Source organism: Manis javanica, chromosome 11 (genome assembly GCF_040802235.1).
Source record: "Manis javanica isolate MJ-LG chromosome 11, MJ_LKY, whole genome shotgun sequence".
Taxonomy (NCBI): Eukaryota; Metazoa; Chordata; class Mammalia; order Pholidota; family Manidae; genus Manis; species Manis javanica.
This window is the reverse complement of record NC_133166.1, coordinates 47,587,205-47,606,882: the sequence shown is the minus strand read 5'-3', so window position 1 is coordinate 47,606,882 and position 19,678 is coordinate 47,587,205. Positions and strand designations below refer to the sequence as shown.

At 35.0% G+C, this 19,678-nt stretch overlaps 1 protein-coding gene across 6 annotated transcripts in view; it reads left to right on the top strand.

The window, feature by feature from the left end:
- Positions 1 to 19,678, top strand: part of CCDC34 (coiled-coil domain containing 34) — a 128,678-nt gene that overhangs the window by 7,747 nt on the left and 101,253 nt on the right. For 4 of the 6 annotated variants that reach the window (XR_012122660.1, XR_012122659.1, XR_012122661.1 and 1 more), the window contains exons 3-6: positions 3,331 to 3,438; positions 16,812 to 16,970; positions 17,512 to 17,653; positions 19,104 to 19,258. Coding sequence is in view for 3 of the 6 variants with exons in the window: in XM_073216345.1 (XP_073072446.1) it covers positions 3,331 to 3,438; positions 16,812 to 16,970; positions 17,512 to 17,653; positions 19,104 to 19,258 (564 nt within the window). In the remaining 3 variants the exon portion in view is untranslated. Of the gene's footprint in view, positions 1 to 3,330; positions 3,439 to 16,811; positions 16,971 to 17,511; positions 17,654 to 19,103; positions 19,633 to 19,678 lie in introns of those variants that run through there. The other 2 variants (XM_017654084.3, XM_037012113.2) reach the window with 1 other exon arrangement.

Here is a 19,678-nt window from a genome sequence, read left to right as displayed (position 1 = left end):
GAAGCAATTAAAACACTTCAGCATTAATCTTACCTATCAGTCATGTCAGGGATATCATGTCATATAGGCCACTTGCTTTATGATAGGCTTATTTTGAGTTTTTGTGGTTTTCACTTTCTTTTTGTAGTTGTCCTTCTGTTTTCTTTTCTAAGCCATGTTTATTTGTCTGTTCTAATTTACCGTATTCTGTAATTTGTTTACAAATCATATCATTAAAAGTGCAGATTTTTACCCATCAGGAACAATCCATCTCAGATCCCTATTAAAGCATAAGAGCCAGAAAGTAACTGTCAATGTTTTAGTTAGTGGCAAAGCCAGGACTGGATCCTAGTTCTTTTGACTTCCAATTTAATTAGAGTTTTTCCCATAATACCAAGATGTATTTTAGAACTAAATGGGTCAGACTTAGTATTGAATCTTGAATTTACCCTGGCTTTCTTATTTACTTCCTTGAAAACTAAAAGGAATATTTAAGGATAGTTGGATCATTGAAAAGATCACCCTTCTCATAAATTTGATTTCATCAACAGACATTTAGAAGACATTTGTTTTAGTCATCTCTATAAGATTGAGTTAAAGAATTATTTTAATCCATCAAAATTATCCACTTACAATGTTTTTTACATTTGTAACTAATGTTGAGATGGTAATACAGTAAATGTTGAGCATTAGTGTTATGAGAAATAGCACATTGGTTTTGTAGATCATATAAATTTTATTTAAATTTTATTTAAAAGAAATTTTTAGCAGACTGCCCTCAACTCCCTATGCCTTTGGTTAATTCTAATTTTTAACACTGGCTGTAACATTTTAGTACAATCTGTTCTAAATTATAAAAACTATCTAGTTTCTGAATAATCAAGGTGCTTTTTTTCCCTACCATCTTGCCTTTGGCCCTTAATGAAGGAATAGAGCAGAATACAGAGTTGGTATCCTCAAAATTATCACTTTTTTTGATTGTTACATTCAGTGGTAAAAAGTTCTTTTAAAGTTGGCAAAAGCTATTGAAATAAAAATGCATGTTTAAGATCCCCTTTGCATTTTGGTTTTCCATAATCAAGTGTTTACTCTGTGGGAGGATAGCTATAATCCTGTTGAAATTCCGTGGTGTACCAGAAGACACCATAGGGGCCTTATGAGTGAAGACTGCAGCTGTGTCCGGAAAACGCTTGCCTTAGTGGGGAACAGATGGAGCAGTCAGGGTGGGAAATTCTGAGAGGGGCCAGCCTTGGAAAGGAGGGTCGTGTCTCAGAATCTGATATATATTCTGAAATAGCAAATTACTGGAACAGACACCCTGAAATTAGAGCACTGTTTGGGTCAGTGGTAGCATTTTCTAGGTACTTTTGATATTCCCTTCCTCTTTAACTTTTTATCAATATTGACTAAAGTTTATGAACTATAAAAAAGGAACACAAAGTCTGAATTTTTTTCTGATTTTTTTAGTTTAAGTATATGGTGAATTTAAAAGGTACCTAAATATAGTCCATCATATCTTTAGTTGTATATTTAAATAATTACCTTTCTTGAAAATAAAATTAAGGACTCTTGGAATATTTTAGATATGTTTGTTAGCTCTGTATCTAGTTGGTGCCACACACACACACACAGTTTTCTCTCTTCTTGTTTCCTGACACAAGAAATAAAAATGCTAAAAATGCACTATTTCTTTTTTGGTGTAACTTCTTCCCCTTAAAACTCATATACTGTGGCAGCCTCCTACTCAGTCTTCCACAGAACAGTTCTGATCCCTTCAAAGGTAGTCTCCAACCTTTGTCATTAAGAGTTCTAAACCATCCCTTTTGCCATGTATTCCTGCTTCACAGTATTCACTTTACTCTGCCTGTCTCAAAAGACTTTTCCATTTAGCTAGTACTACTTTCTAGCTTTCCAACATCCCTCCCCGTTCCCCATCTCTCCCTTCGAGTGAAGCCATCTCTTCACTGTTCCCCTTGTCATGCTCCTTTCTGACTGCCCTGGTTCACAGTGTTTCTCCTCTCATCCTCCCCTTCCCTTCCTTTCTCTTTTCTGAACTTCTATTATACATAATACTTTGCAATATAGCACTTAAGCTTTTGTGTTTATGGGACCAGATTAAATTAGAATCTTCTGGAATTTCACCCCTGATCTTATTTCTTACTATCTTTATAGTAGGTGCTCCATAAAACAATTATTGAGTGAATAATCAAACAATAGCATCTTCAGAGGTAATGAAGAATCCTTTTAAAGCCAAGATGGACATTTTATTTTGGGAGGGGGTGGTAATAGTGTTTAAAAGTTGGAAGAATTTCTGAATGAGTGCAGACAGCTATTTTCTGTACGATAGAATTTTAGGATAAGAGGTCATGAAAAACAGGTAACCTGTGATCAGTTGCTCTAAAGTGCAAAAGATACATTCTTGATGTCAAGTTTTATCTTCACTTCATTTAACATACTAGAATTGTGTGAGAGCTGAAAAATTGTCCTTCCTACTAGCACCCATGCTTAGGTACATAGGTTTTTGGGAAAGGGAGCAATGGGGAAAAGGAGTGAGGTGCAATGGAAGATATATAAAAACATCTAATTATTAGTATCTAAGGAGAGAGGAGAAATAACTAGTAATTATGGCCAAGGAGTCTAGTTTGAACAGCGTTCTCAACTAATGCAGTAATTTAACTGATGAGTGACAGAGTGGTGGCATTCAGCTTGTAGTTTTATTTGGCCTTACCTTCCACATTCTTTCTCCTGAGGAAATGCCCAAACGTGTAGAATCGAGTGACAGCAAGGCTGTTAAATAATGTGGGATATGAATGTGGTTTTGTTTTACACTCTAGCAGCTAAAAAATCAGTGAAGAAAACTCTGGATTCTTTTTTTTCCCCTAAAGAAAATTGAATGACTTCTTTACATTTCTTCTTTGGTATAGCTCTAAATTAAATTTTTAATTTAGGGATTATTTAATTCCTATCCTTTATCTTCATCAAGAATCTAGAAGCATTTTATGACTTTAAAAAAAGATGCAATTCTCTTGAGCTTCTGCCAGTAGCATACAGTGGTGCCAAAATTTATGTGTGGGAAAGTTGATTTCAATGAGGGTAATTTAGCTGAAGTTTAGTCTAAGAAACTAGTGTTTTGCTGCCAAGCGATTATTTGCATTTCTACAAAATGATTTATATTTTTTACCAGTGCCGCCTTTGCTTCGTAGACTAGTTACTTAAGTTATTGTCACTAATGGTATATTTTATATAAAGGAAACTATATTCTTGTTAAATTTGGTTAACCTCAGCTTTTAAAAAATCTGTTATTTGAGTGCTATTATTAAATGTTGCTTTTTGTTTGAATAAAATCCATAGGAATTGAATCAACAGCTAGAAAAAAGAAAAGAAGTGGAAGAACGTGAAAAAAGGAAAGTAATGGCTGAAGAAAAACACAAGGAATGGGTGCAGAAAAAGAATGAGCAGGTAAGGAGGAAAAAAACGCACACACACACGTGGACATGTCTTTTGCAAAGTCTTCTAATTACTCCTTTGTACTTAGGTTTTTCATGTTTTCTCTTAGATTCTTTCTTCTCTAACCTTGTTTTTGCTTTTTCTACCCTCATGGATATTTATCAAGTCTCTGTCTTCTGGCCTTTGCTCTCTGCTCTTCTCCTGTTCCCTTATGTGGCTGCTTCCACTTGTATCTGGCTGTCCATAGCCATGAAGTCTATATCTTTGACCTGACCTCCTGGAGTCTTGGATTTACATCTGTTAGGCTGGCAGGCATTTCTGAGCCTGAAAATCTAAAACAACCCATTTTTGTCTCTTCTTTTTTGAATTCTGTTATTAGTACTACTGTCATTTCAGTCACCTCTGTCTAATCTGATTTCTTCTGTCATTTGTAATCATCACTCTCCTGTTTGTGATCTCTCCCTGTCTGGTATTATTACTTCTTTCAGCTTATTTATTTCCCCATGCTGGAATGTAAGTTCCATGAGGGCAGAGATTTTTGCCTCTCTTGTTCAGTTTTCCAGCAGCTAGATTAGTACTTGACACACAATGGATGCCCAGAAATATTTGTTGAATGAATTAATCCATCCTCTGTGTCCTTGTGAACTAATCTTGCTGAAAAGTCAGATGTCATTCCCCAATCCCAAATACATTTTTCATGATTCCCCACTGACCTTTGAATAATGTAACAATTCAAGCCTGGTTAAAGACCGTCTACTCTGCTCTCTGAGCTGTGTCTTCTCTCAGCTGTGGTTCCCCTCATTCTGTGCTGTTCATTCTTAAAGACACTCATTTGGGAGCACATGCAGAATAGTCCTGGCCCATCTCAGAGTATTAGGTTTACTGAAAAGTTTTGAGAGGAAAAATATTAGTTTTATGTTAAAGCAAGACAGATATTTAATTGAGTAAAACATAAATTTTATGTCATTTTTAAGATACACAGTAGATTTCAAAGAAGTCTTGAGCTTTGGATGGCTCCCCACACCCTGGGCTATGTATTCAGGAGAAATTTTGAGAACACTTCCGTCTGTTCTGTTTCTCACTTCCTCATTTTTTTATATGGTATTACATCAGCATAGAAGCTTGTCATATCCTCCCCGCAACCTTTCCCTTTATTACTCCACTCAAAGCATTGGCTCCATGGAGCATTCCTCATCACATGATAGAAACTCCTCTGGATCCTCGTTCAATTTATATCCTTTTGTCATATACTGCCTTGTATTATATATTTATTTTGTTGCTATTTTGTATTATGCATATGTCTTCACTTCCTTTGTAATTTTAATACTCTTAAGGATAGGAATTATTTTTATATTATGTTTTTATCCATTACAAGATCTAGCATAATGTTTTGTGATATAATAAGCATTTGTATCTTCATTTCAATTTTGATATATTCTTATATTGGATTACAAAATAGAAATTTAAAAAATACTTATTGTGTTATCAGTTTGTATTTTATTATGATTTTTACATATTTAGAATGGTACTGCTTTTATTATTATAATCCAATTTGATGAATTCAGTCAATGTTTAGCGTGTACGACAGAGTATAAAATTTTTAATTCCAATTCTTTGCCTTAACTATTGTTGAATCTAATGCCCAGTGGTATTCATAAAAGTACCTAGTAAATAATTTCAGTAAAGTTGAAGATGACAGCTTTCTTTATCCAGGTGCTGTAAGAAGGAAATTGGCTTAGTCCTGTGTGTATTACTCACATAAATGTATTTATTCTTTACTTCAGAAGTAAATTATTATTATTAAGTTTGTATCATCCCATAATACAAGAAATAGTTCTTTGTGAATAAATACCAAAATCAAAATAAGTCTCTGTGACCATTACCAAGCTTTGGTTGATATGTTTTTGAAGTTACAATGATAAAGTAGTTTTACATGTGTGGAATAGTATGCTTTCCCTTCTAAAAGCTTCTCTTATCTTCTAACTCCATTAAGCTTGTTTTAGCATGGCAGCCAAACAGTTGTTGTTTGTCTAAGAATGTAAGATACTGCTGAGAGACGATAAATTCATCTATTTTAATTAGTGGCAGTAGATCTAATCCAATTATTTGAGAAAAAATTTCTTCCTTTAAGAGGGAAAATGGCTTGCCGTGACATAAATCACTAACTATTGAAAGCAAGATTCCATAAGGTTGAGAATAGTTAAAAAATGAACCTGGAGATACTAAATTCTGCAAAGCTCTTGTTCATGTTAAGGAATAATTGATTACTCTAATTTTTTTTTCTTTAAGACCTATCAGATTTCTTATTTCAGTGTTTGTTACATTTACCTCTGTTTGTAAAGACTGCTCTCCTGGTTCTTCTCTTCCTGTCTGGCATCTATAGCTTTTTTCTCCTCTGTTTACATTTCATGGTGTGTGGTCCTCCACTGCCTCCAGCTTCATTCACATAATTGTATCTGTGGCATTATTTTCTCTAAATCATTTTCACTGTGTTCTATCAATCAGACAAAAAGAATTTATGTATCCATTAGCAAAACTAGTTTCTTATAATTTGACTATAAATACTTAAATCCCTTTCAAATAAATGACTTACCTCCTCTGGTACTCTTTAACATTTGTGTTGCTACACTAATTCATTTTTTAGATTTATTTTTTTACAGTGTGTTATCACACACTTTGTAAAAGGGTCTTTACCTTCAATGTTTTAAAAAATTATTTACAAATAAAATTATTCTTAATTCTCAAAACAGGGAACTGATTTTTTAATGTAAAAAATAAGTCTGAACAACAAAGCATGTGATTGATAATGTTGCTGTCAGTGCAGTCAACACTTTTATTATGTGCTGGGTACTTTAGAAGGAACCAGAACAGAAATTCAAAAACTGTAACTAGTCAGTGGTTTTGTTAGTTTCCTTTAGTTGCAATAAACAAAGGTTCACTCAAGGCAACATCTGACAAAAATAAAGATTTATTGTTGTGCTCTGTGTTGTATAGAACTGGAGCGCCAGAAAATCTGGAGCCTCTTACTGGCTGGCTCCTCTCAGTACTTCTCTCTGGGTGCCTGCTCTAATCTCTTTTTGCTAATTAGGCATTCCATTCTCTCTTTAGTTTAATCCTACAGAGAGTCTATCTAATGTTTTAAAATCAGCAACACTGAGACATGATTACACACAATAAAATACACCTATTTTATGTTTGATGAGGTTTGGCGAACATGTACCTGTTTACCACCGCAGTCACATTCCCTGGTGCCTCTTTGCATTCAAACCGCTCCTCAAACTTGTCCCAGCTCTCAGGCACTCATCTGCTCTCTGTCCCTGTAGATTAGATTTGTCATTTCTAGAATTTCATGTAAATGTAATTATAGATTGTATATTTTTTGTCGGGCTTCTTTTGTTTTTAGAAGTTTCTGATATTTCATGTCATAAGATTGTTCCTTTTTATTGCTGAGTAGTGTTCTATTCTGTGGAATACCACAAATTGTTTACCCATTTACTAGTTGATGGGCAATTGGGTTGTTTCCAGTTTGAGGTGTTATGAATAAAATTCTGTGACCACTATGTAGAAGTTTTTTTTGGAAGATTGATTTTCATTTCTCTTGGGTAAATGCCTAGGAACTGAATTGCTGGATTGTATGGTAGGTATGTGTTTAACCTTATAAGAAATTGCCAAACTTTTAAAAAATATTTGTACCATTTTACATTACCACTATTGTATGAAAGTTCCAATTGTACCACATCCTTGCCAAACTTGACATTGTCAGTCTGTTTCATTTTAAGTCATTCTACTGGGTGAGTAGTGATAGGTCATTGTTATTTTAGTATTCATTTCCCTGAGATCTGATGATACTTATAGCATCTTTTCATAAGCTTATTATATTAGTATACTAGGGCTGCCATAGTGAAATACCACAGACTGGGTGGCTTAAACAACAGAAATTTATTTTCTTAGTTCTGGAGGCTGCAAGTCCAAAATGAAGATGTCAGCAAGGTCTGGTTTCTTCTGAGGCTTCTCTTCTTGGCTGGCAGATGGACACCGCTCCATATTCTTACGTGGCTTTTTCTCTGGCATATGTATCCTTGATGTGTCTTCCTCCTCTTGTAAGGACAGCAGACCTATTAGGGCCCTACACTTATGATATTAATTACCTCTTTAAAGTCCTATCTCCAAATATACATGCTGAGGGTTATGGCTTCAACATATGAATTTGGGGGGGTGGGGCACAGTTCAGTCCATAGCACTGAAGACCATTTCTACATCTATTTTCTTGTTTTTTTGGGGGGTGCGTTTTGTTGTACATTTAAATTTCTGCCCATTTTGTGGAAGGATTTTGTGTCTTATTAATAAGTTATTAGTTTTTTATATATTCCTTTAAGCCTCATCACATATATGTATGGCAAATATTTCCTTATATGTAATTTTTCTTAATGGTGTTTCTAAAGAGCAGGAGTTTTATATTTTGATAAACATTTGTATTTCATTTTTTTCTTTTATAGTTTGTGGTTTTTGTGTTCTATTTAGGAAACATTTGTCTATACCAAGGGTGTAAAAATTTCTCCAGTGTTTTATTCTAGAACCTTTCTAACTTTAGCTTTTACTTGTATGTGTATTTTGATTTAATTTTAATGTATGGTGTGAGTTAAAGGGCAAGGTTCACTTTTATGCATATGGATATCCAGTTCTTCTAACATTATTTTTTGAAAAGATAATGTTTTCCCTATTCAGTTACCTTGGTACATTTATTTAAAATCAATTGACCATATATTTATGGGTGTGTTTCTGTTCTCTTCCATTTCATTGATCTATATCCTATGCCAGTATATACTGGCTTGTTAGTATAGCTTTATGATTCTTGAATTTATACTTCTTCTAATAAGCTAGTGTAAATCCATGGGGTTTTTTTTGGTCTTTCAAAATTTAGTTATTCTGCATTTTTCCATATACAATTTAGAATCAGCTTATCAATTTTCCTAATCATGCTTGCTTGAATAGTGCCTGACACTATTGGGATTGCATTAAAATACAGAGATCATTTTGGAGAAAATTTCCATCTTGATATCCAAATTTAATCTATAAGCATGATTTTTCTATTTATGTAGGTTGTCTTAAATTTTGGTAATGTTTTTTAGTTTTTGATGTGCAAGGGTATTATACATCTTTTGTAAAATGTATACCCAAGTATTTAATGTTTTTTATGATAAGAGCAGTTATCTTGCCATTATAATTTCCGTATCTGGTATTATAATTTCCATATCTGGTTTTGACATCACAGTAATACTGGTCTCTTAACTAAAGCTTTCATGTGTTCCTTTTCCTCTGTTTTCTAAAATAATTTGTGTAGTAATTGGTATTATTTTTTCCTTAAATGTGTGATACAATCCACCAGTGAAGCTTTCAGTGGCTAGGGTTTTCTTTGTGGAAAAGTTTTAAATTCTGAATGGTTTTTACAAGTAGAGGGTCATTCAGATACTGTATTTCTTCTTGAGTTAGTTTTGGAAAGCAATATATTTTAAGAAATCTTGACATTTCACTTATATTGAATTTATAGGCATAATTGTTTTCAACATTGTCTCACTTCAGTATCTGTATGATCTTTAGTGATCTGTTACTTACTATCTCTATGACCTTAGTACAAATTACTTTACCTCGTTGTGCTGTAGTGTCCTCATCTATAAGATGAAATCACAATAATATTTACCTGATATTATGGTTATAACAATTAACTGACGTAGTATATAATTTGTATTGAATAGTAACAGGCAGAGTTAGCACTCAATATATGTTAGCTATTATTATTGAAACAATGTAGCGACTGGATTACCTCTTGTCAATGGGTCATAGACAAGTCTTATGAGTCAGATAGAGATAGAACAAGATAAGCTCCTTTTTAATCTTACAGATTTTCAGGCAGCATAAAGTAGTTAAAAATCCAGTATTGTATTAGTGGATATTCAGTTTCTCAGAAAAATCTATTCCTTTTTGTAGCTATTGGCTGCCCAAAATAGGGAAGTATGACAACTTGCGGAATGACTTGAGCTTTGATTTTTTTTACCCATATTATTATTATTTTTAATTTCTATTTTGCTATCATTAATATACAATCACATGAGCAACATTATGGTTACCAGATTCCCCCCATTATCAAGTCTCCACCACATACCCAATTACAGTCACTGTCTATCAGCATAATAAGATGCTGTAGAGTCACTACTTGTCTTCTCTGTGCTATCCTGCCTTCCCCGTGCCCCACCTACATTATGTGTGCTAATCCTAATGCCACTTATTCCCCTTCTCCCTCCCTTCCCAACAACCCTCCCCAGTTCCTTTCCCTTGGGCAACTGTTACTCCATTCTTGGGTTCTGTGAGTCTGCTACTGTTTTGTTCCTTCAGTTTTTGCCTTGTTCTTATGCTCCACAGATGAGCGAAATCATTTGGTACTTGTCTTTCTCTGCCTGGCTTATTTCACTGAGGATAATAGCCTCTAGCACCATCCATGTTGTTGCAAATGGTAGGATTTGTTTTCTTCTTATGGCTAAATAATATTACATTGTGTATATGTACCACCTCTTTTTTATCCATTAATCTACTCATGGACACTTAAGTTGCTTCCATTCCTTGGCTCTTCTAAATAGTGCTGCGAAGACCAGAGGGGTGCATAAGTCTTTTTCAAACTGGGCTCCTGCATTCTTAGGGTAAATTAGGAGTGGAATTCCTGGGTCAAATGGTATTTCTATTTTTAGTTTTTTGAGCAACCTCCATACTGCTTTCCACAATGGTTGAATTAATTTACATTCCCACCAGCAGTGTAAGAGGGTTCCCCTTTCTCCACAACCTCACCAACATTTGTTGTTGTTTGTCTTTTGGATGGTGGCCATCCTAACTGGTGTGAGGTGATATCTCATTGTGATTTTAATTTGCATTTCTCTGATGATTGATTAGCAATGTGGAGCATCTTTTCATGTGCCTGTTGGCCATCTGAATTTCTTCTTTGGAGAAGTGTCTGTTCAGATCCTCCACCATATGTTAATAGGGTTATTTGCTTTTTGGGTGTTGAGGCATGTGAGTTCTTTATGTATTTTGGATGTTAACCCATTGTCAGATATGTCATTTACAAATATATTCTCCCATACTTTAGGGTGCCTCTTTGTTCTGCTGATGGTGTTCTTTGCTGTACAGAAGCTTTTGCATGATGTAGTCCCATTTGTTCATTTTTGCTTTTGTTTCCCTTGCCTGAGGAGATGCATTCAGGAAGAAGTTGCTCATGTTTATATTCAAGAGATTTTTGTGTATGTTTTCTTCTAAGAGTTTTATCATTTCATGACTTACATTCAGGTCTTTGATCCATTTTGGGTTTACTTGTGTGTATGGGTTTAGACAGTAATCCAGTTTCCTTGTCTTGCCTGTAGTTCTCCAGTTTTGCCAACACCAGTTGTTGAAGCAGCTGTCATTTCCCCACTGTGTGTCCATGGTTCCTTTATTGTATATTAATTGACCATATATGTATGCTTGGGTTTATATTTGGGCTCTCTAGTCTGTTCCATTGGTCCATGGGTCTGTTCTTGTATCAGTAACAAATTGTTTTGATTACTGTGGCTTTGCATTAGAGATTGAAGTCAGGGAGCATAATCCCCCCAGTTTTATTCTTCCTTCTCAGGATTGCTTTGGCTACTTGGGGTCTTTTGTGGTTCCACATGAATTTTAGAATGATTTTCTGTAGTTTGTTGAAGAATTCTGTTGGTATTTTGATAGGGATTGCATTGAATCTGTAAAGTGCTTTGGGCAGGTTGGCCATTTTGACAATATTAATTCTTCCTATTCATGAGCATGGGATGTGTTTCCATTGATTTGTATCTTCTTTAATTTCTCTCATGAGTGTCTTGTAGTTTTCAGAATATAGGTCTCTCACTTCCTTGGTTAGGTTTATTCCTAGGTATTTTATTCTTTTTGAGGGAATTGTGAATGGAATTGTTTTCCTGATTTCTCTCTCTGCTAGTTCATTGTTAGTATATAGGAATGCAACAGATTTCTGTATATTAAGTTTGTATCCCACAACTTTGCTGAATTAAGATATTAGATCTAGTAGTTATGGAGTAGATTCTTTAGGGCTTTTTATGTACAATATCTTGCCATCTACAGAGACAGTTTAACTTCTTCCTTGACAAGCTGGATGTCTTTTATTTCTTTATGTTGTCTGATTGTCATGATGAGGACCTCCAGAACTATGTTGAATAAAAGTGGGGAGAGTAGGCATCCTTAGCTTGTTCCTGATCTTAAAGGAAAGGCTTTCAGCTTCTTGCTGTTAAGTATAATGTTGGCTGTGTGTTTGTCATATATGGCCTTTATTATGTTGAGGTACTTGCCCTCTATACCCATTTTGTTGAGAGTTTTAATCATGAATGAACGTTGAATTTTGTTGAATGCTTTTTCAGCATCTATTGAGATGATCATGTGGTTTTTGTCCTTCTTCTTGTTGATGTGGTGGATGGTGTTGATGGATTTTCAAATGTTGTACCATCCTTGCATCCCTGGAATAAATCCTAGTTGATCATGATGGATGGTCCTTTTGATGTATTTTTGAATTCAGTTTGCTAATATTTTGTTGAATGTTTTTGCATCTATGTTCATCAGGAATATTGATGTGTAGTTTTCTTTTTTTGTGGTGTCTGCGTGGTTTTGGTATTGAGACATGCTTGCCTCATAGAGTGGGTTTGGGAGTATTCCTCCCTCTTCTACTTTTTAGAAAACTTTAAGGAGGATGGGTATTAGGTCTTCACTAAATGTTTGATAAAATACAGCAGTGAAAGCATCTGGTCCAGGTGTTTGTCTTAGGTAGTTATTTCATTACCATTTCAATTTCCTTGCTGATAATTGGTCTATTCAGATTTTCTGTTTCTTCCTGGGTCGGTGTTAGAAGGTTGTATTTTCTAGAAAGTTGTCTATTTCTTCCAGTTTGTTACCATATAATTTTTCATAATATTCTCATAATTCTTTCTATTTCTGTGATGTCCGTCGTGGTTTTTCCTTTCTCATTTCTGATTCTGTTTATGTTGTGTAGACTCTTTTTTTTTCTTGATAAGTCTGGCTAGTGGTTTATCTATTTTGCTTATTTTATCAAAGATCCAGCTCCTGCTTTCATTGATTCTTTCTATTGTTTTATTCTTCTTGATTTTATTTATTTCTGCTCTAATCTTTATTTTGTCCCTCCTTCTACTGACTTAGGGATTCATTTTTTTCTTCTTTTTCTAGTTTTGTTAATTGTGAGTTTAGACTGTTCATTTGGGATTGTTCTTCTTTCCTGAGGTAGGCCTGTATTGCCATGTACTTCCCTCTTAGCACAGCCTTTGCTGTGTCCCACAGATTTTGAGGTGATGAATTATTGTTGTCATGTTTGTCCATGTACTGCTTGATCTCTGTCTTTTTTTGGTCATTGATCCATTGATTATTTAGAAGCATGTTATTAAGCCTCCATGTGTTTGTGGGCTTTGTCGTTTTCTTTGTGTGATTTATTTCTAGTTTCATACCTTTGTGATCTGAGAAGCTGGTTGGTATAATTTCAATCTTTTTAAATTTACTGAGGTTCTTTTTGTGGCCTAGTATATGATCTATTCTTGAAAATGTTCCATGTGCACTTGAGAAGAATGTGTATCCTGTTGCTTTTGGATGGAGTGTTCTGTAGATGTCCATTACATCCATCTGTTCTAATACGTTGTTCAGTGCCTCTGTGTCCTTACTTATTTTCTGTCTGGTTGATCTGTTCTTTGAAGTGAGTGGTGTGCTGAAGTCTTCTAGAATGAATTCATTGCATTGTATTTCCCCCTTTAATTCTGTTATTATTTGTTTCACGTATGTAGGTGATCCTGTGTTGGGTGCATAGATATTTATAATAGTTATATCCTCTTGTTGGACTGACCCTTTTATCATTATGTAATGAATGTCCTTCTTTGTCTCTTGTTACTTTCTTTGTTTTGAAGTCTATTTTGTCTGATACAAGTACTGCAACTCCTGCTTTTTTCTCCCTATTAGTTGCATGAAATATCTTTTTCCATCCCTTTACTTTCAGTCTGTGTATGTCTTTGGGTTTGAAGTGACTCTCTTGAAGGCAGCATATAGATGAGTCTTGTTTTTTTATCCATTCAGTGACTGTGTATCTTTTGATTTGTACATTCAGACTGTTTACATTTAGGATGATTATCGATAGGTATTTACTTATTGCCATTGCAGGCTTTCGATTCGTAGTTACCAAAAGTTCAAGGGTAATTCCCTTACTATATAACAGTCTAATTTAACTCACTTAGTATGCTATTACAAACATAACCTAAAGGTTCTTCTTTTATTTCCTACTTTTTCTTCCTCCTCCATTCTTTACATATTAGGTATCATATTCTGTACTCTTGTCTATCCCTTGATTGACTTTGGGGTTAGTTGATTTGATTTCCAGCTGCTTAGTAATTAATTGTTCTACTTTCTTTGCTGTGGTTTTTTTCCCCTGGTGACACCTATTTAGCCTTAGAAATATTTCCATCTATAGCAGTCCTTCAAAAATGCACTATAGAAGTGGTTTGTGGGAGGTAAATTCTCTCAGCTTTTGATTATCTGAAAATTGTTTAATCTGTCCTTCAAATGTAAATGATAATCTTGCTGGGTAGAGTATTCTTGGTTCGAGGCCCTTCTGCTTCCTTGCATTAAATATATCACCCCACTCCCTTCTGGCCTGTGAGGTTTCTGTTGAGAAGTCTGATGATAGCTTGATGGGTTTTTCTTTGTATGTCATCTTTTTTCTCTCTCTAGCTGCTTTGAAGAGTCTGTCCTTATCCTTGATCTTTGCCATTTTAATTATTATATGTCTTGTTGTTGTCTTCCTTGGTTCCCTTGTATTGGGAGATCTGTGCACCTCCATGGCCTGAGAGACTATTCCCTTCTCTAGGTTGGGGAAGTTTTCAGCAATTACCTTCTCAATGACACTTTCTATCCCTTTTTCTCTCTCTTCTTCTGGTACTCCTATAAGGTGAATATTATTCCGTTTGGATTGATCACACAGTTCTCTCAATATTCTTTCATTCTTAGAGATCCTTTTTTCTCTCTGTGCCTCTGCTTCTTTTTATTCCTCTTCTGTAATTTCTATTCCTTTTACTGTCTCTTCTACTACATCTAATCAGCTTTTAAATCCCTCCATTGTATGTTGCATTTCAGATATGGAATTTCTTAATGATTGAATCTCCATCCTAAATTCATCCCTGGGTTCTTGAATATTTTTCTGTACCTCCATGAGCATGTTTATGATTTTTATTTTGAACTCTCTTTCAGGAAGATTGGTGAGTTAGTTTCATTTGGCCCTTTTTCTAAGGTTTGTGAGATTTTAGTCTGAACCAGGTTCCTTTGACATTTCATATTTCTATGTGGCACCCTCTGTGCCCAGAAGCTCTAGTCTCTGGAGCTGCTTTGCCCCTGGAGTGTTGTTGGGGGTCGCAGGAGAGAGGTGTTGGTGCCTGGGAGGAAGAAAGAGCTGTTTCTTGCTTCCCGGCTGCAGTGCCTGTCTCTACTGTCAGAGTCAGTGGACCAAGCACACAGGTGTAAGCCTCTGTGCTTTGTGTCTGTAGCTGTTGTAGGCAGGGCCTCCCTCTGACTGACCTGACACCAGGGCAGGGACTGCCAGTATGTGAGTTGGTGCTGGTAGGTCAGGAGGAAGGTGCAGCAGGCTGTGTATCACAGTAGGAGGCCTTGGAGCTGAGTTGCCAGCCAGGGCGATGGAGCGCCTGAAGCTCCTGAAAGTTCCCAACCTACTGGGCAGAGTGCACCCAGACAACCTTGTCCACCTATCCCTTCTCTCCTGCAGCAAGCTCCATGCAAACCCTGCCCCTTCAGTAGCCCTCTCATTGCTAGGAAGCCTCTCAGACTGCCTGCCTTTCCTGTGTCCCAGAGCAGCTGGGTGTGGATCCCTGTCCGCCACAAATGACTGGAATCTCAGTGTCTCCAAGTATTCTGCCTGTGTTAGCTTTCCAACCCCACTAATCTCCAGAGCACCATGCAATGTACGTTTGTGCCCCCAAAGCAGATCTCTAGAGGCTGGTTATTCAGCAGTCCTTGGCTTCCACCCCCTCCCCGCTCCATTCCTCTTCCTCCCACTGGTGAGCTGGGGTGGGGGAAGGGCTTGGATCCCGTTGGATCAAAGCTTTGGTACATTACCCTGTTTTGTGAGGTCTGCTCTGTTCTCCAGGTGTGTGCAGTCTGGTGCAGCCTTCTATCCTGTTGATCTTTTAAGATTAATTGTATTAACTATATTTTCATATTGTATGTGGTTTTGGGAGGAGTTCTCTGTCTCACCTCTCACACCGCCATCTTGAATGGATCTCCCTTTGGACTTTGATTTTTAAGACCTGCCTTTCTTGCACAGCACTGGACATACATTGTTTGTACCTGATGTTTGTTCCTCAGGTGTTAATTGAATTGGCTATATGAAAGTAGTCTACAAGATGCCTTCAAGGGAAAAATTTCTTTTCTTTGCTCCATGAAGGGCAATGTATTTATCATTTGTATTGCATACACATTGTGCTTTGCAGATTATTTTCTAAACTTTTAATAAATAGACCCAGCTGTTTTACTGGTTATTTAGAATTTAACTGTATTGTTAGATTATCTTTTGAATGAGAAATGAAAAATCTTTGAGTTATAGCCTGCATCAAATATTTTCTGTAAAGGGCCATATAAAGTCTTGCAACAAATTCAACTTTGCTGATGTGGTGCAAAAGCAGTCATAGGCAATAAATATGTAAATAAACTGGTATGGCCACATTTCAGTAAAACTTTACTTACACATACAGGTGGCTGGTGGGTCATATTTGGCCTATGCGCTGTAGTTTACCAACCTATGGTCTACGCAAGACTTATATAAATTACATAGCCCGGAATATGTGTCCTTCTAGCAGTACTTAATGGGCCGAAATGTTATTTCTTTGTCCTCTGTAACTTACTGATGGTCAAGATTTATCCAAGTATTTTTATTAGCAGACTTGAAAATTTGTATTGGCAGGCACAGGAAATGTGTATATATGTACCCATTTTAGAGTAATGGTAAACATCCATTAAAAAACCAAGATTCAGGACACTCTAACAGGTTTTAATGTCTGTTCACTAATTTATTCAACAAATCTTTATTGAGCACCTACTGTTGACTCAGCAGTGTTCCAGGCTCAGAGTATACTTTGGTGAGCAAGCTCTTTGTTATTGCCATCATGAAGCTTGTAGCCAAGCTGGTAGGCTAAAATTTACCAGATAATTGCAGGTATGTGATACATTTTCATAAGCCACATTATGTCAACCACTATATTCCTTCCTCTATAAGGATAATTATAGATACTCCAATTAACATATCTTAATTTTTATTTAAGAAAAGAAAAGAAAGGGAACAGAAAATTATTAAGGAAATGGAGGAAAAAGCAGCAAAGGTCCTGGAGAAAGAACATATTCAAGAGAAAGCAAAAGAAAAATATCAAGAATGGTTAAAGAAAAAAAATGCTGAAGAATGTGAGAAGAAGAAGAAAGAAAAGGTATTTTTATTTAAGTGACCATTTAGAATACATGGCTTTGCTGTTTATATATGTTAACTATATTGTATAAAAAGTTTCTACTGTCTTAGAATAAAATAAATACATAAAGATATCCCTACTTAATAACCTAATTGTTTAAGCTTCAGAAGTGAATATACATTTGTGGTTTAATTAGGTTGAGAAATATTAGTAAGCCTGTCAATATGTTTTTAGTTGGGTTCAAACTTTTTATCATGATAATGCTGTTAATATTTTTGATGCACTTTTATGGAAAGTGTTATTACATTATTGTTTTACTTTTTTAAGACAGCAAATTGCTTTTTTCTTCTTGGATTTGATGTCTTATTGTTTAGAGGCAGCCACCTTCATATCACATCCCTGATCATGTTAAATTTTGCTCTCAAATTATAGAAATATGATTCATTATTTATGTGATCAGTAAACCATCGGGGTGGGAAGTTGCCAGGGAAGAGAGTAGAATTTGAATAGAATTCTTAGTTACAGAATATCCCCAGAGATTCTTTGGTTTTGTCATTTTAAGGAAAAAGAAAAACAACGGCAAGCTGAATTACAGGAAAAAAAGGAAATAGCAGAAAAAAAGTTTAAGGAATGGTTGGAAAATGCAAAAAATAAACCTCGTCCAGCTGCAAAGAGCTATGGTTATGCCAATGGAAAACTTACAGGTTGGTTTTATGTTATGTGGCTTACATAAATATGGCTTGCAGGAGCAAATATTATACATTATGTTTCCTTTTGACAGAAATAGAAATGTGTAAAAACTATTTTTCTTTCCAATTACTATTTTTTGGAAAATTGTATCATAACATACTATGTTCCTGTGGAAGTACTACAACTTTATTGTCATTCTCTAAAAAATCAAATATATTTTAAAACTACAAAGTAATGACTTCTAAGACTGAGAGACAAGTAAAGTTTTCTTACATTTTTTTGGATTTTAAAGCCTTCATCAGGGTATATTTAAGTGTCATTTTCCTCCCCTCCTTCTAACTCTCTGAGGCAGAGCTTCAGTGTCGTTGGCACATTCTTTTGCAGGGTGGAATACTAGACAGCACATGAGCCAGACACAAAACCAGTTGGCCTTCAGGCTTGGTCTCATTATAAATCGAAGAGCATGTTTTCCTTTGTGTTTCATGTTGGAAGCTCATACCTTGTTGACAGCTGCCTTCACTTGTTTAAGTGATTTATTATTAAAAATACTCCCATTCTGTTTTGTTCACACAATCGAACATATGCCAGACTTTGTTTTGACCATGTTGCTGAAGTGTGTGTTGACATATCTTTGCAGTCAAAGTGGGTTGCCAGTGTCTGAATGACACATTCCTGCTGTCAGGATTAGGTCTCTCCGCATGTCACAAAGGTCATCCATTAAAGCTACTAAACATGGTCTGCTCTTTTTTCCCTCTTGTTTAGAAAAAAAAAAAAGAGTAATCAATGGTCTTAACCAAACAATTGGATAGTAAAGTTAAAACTTTAGGTGGGACTATACATATTGACTAGAAGTTAATTGCTACAATAATGGATTATTTTATTAAATTTTTACATTTTAAAAAGTTTTATTCTAATAAATAGTGTATTTGCAAATGCTTTATGCTCTTAATAATCAAAACAATGATATTATAAAATCTGATTGATTCAAATGCCAGTAATTTAGAATTTCAGTAATTCTAAACAAGAATCTTGCTTGACTTTAGCTATGTATGCAACGATTTTTTTTTTTTCCCTGCAAATTTAGGGTCTGACTAGGGGAAACTAGTATACAGTTAGAACTTTCCAAGACTGAGTTAGGAAAATGATGACTTTGTTCAGCCTAAAAGTTCTAAAATTAACTTCTTAGTAAAATGTTCATAGGAGTTTTTATTTATATATATTTAAGCATTAAATTCTCTGTACTTTTAGAATTATTTATATTTTAATTTTTACTGCAATATTTACTGTATTTGGAAAGTGTTATTTGAAAATATTCAAGAGTAAGTTTTCAAAGAGTCAAACTGGTTTATCAATGATTTTTTTTGCCCTTTTGATATTTTAACATTTTTCTAGGAATTTAAGAGTAAGTAGTTCCATTTATGTCAATAAGTTTTTTTTCTTGTTCTGATTTCTTAATAATCTTAGGTTTTTATAGTGGGAATTCTTATCCAGAGCCAGCCTTTTATAACCCAATTCCATGGAAACCAATTCATATGCCTCCTCCTAAAGAAGTTAAGGCTCTATCAGGAAAGAAGACCAAAAAGCCTGTGATAAGTCAGCCACACAGGTCTTCATCTCTGGTAATTCATAAAGCCAGAAACAATCTTTGCCTTGGAACTCTGTGCAGAATACAAAGATAATATATATGAGAAATTGCATGCTTTTACCTGGAACTTTTTAATTTTAAAATCAAATCTTTTTTTTATTGTTTAGTCAGTAGCTTAACATTCAGTGTGATTATTGACAATTTCAAATTTTTGCATTTGTATATGGAGTCCTTAGAGTTAATGAAGAAGACATATTATACATTTTCATTTTTATAAATGCTTCAAAGTTGATCTTGGCGTATTGTTTCAAAGGATAAGTGATTGATTATATGATAATTGTGTTTGTGTATAACATTTATTAAAACTACATTGTAATACCCATAAAACCAACAGTTTTTCTTGTGTTATTTCATAATTTGTGTTGTCTGTTTTTATTTATGAACATAATAAGAT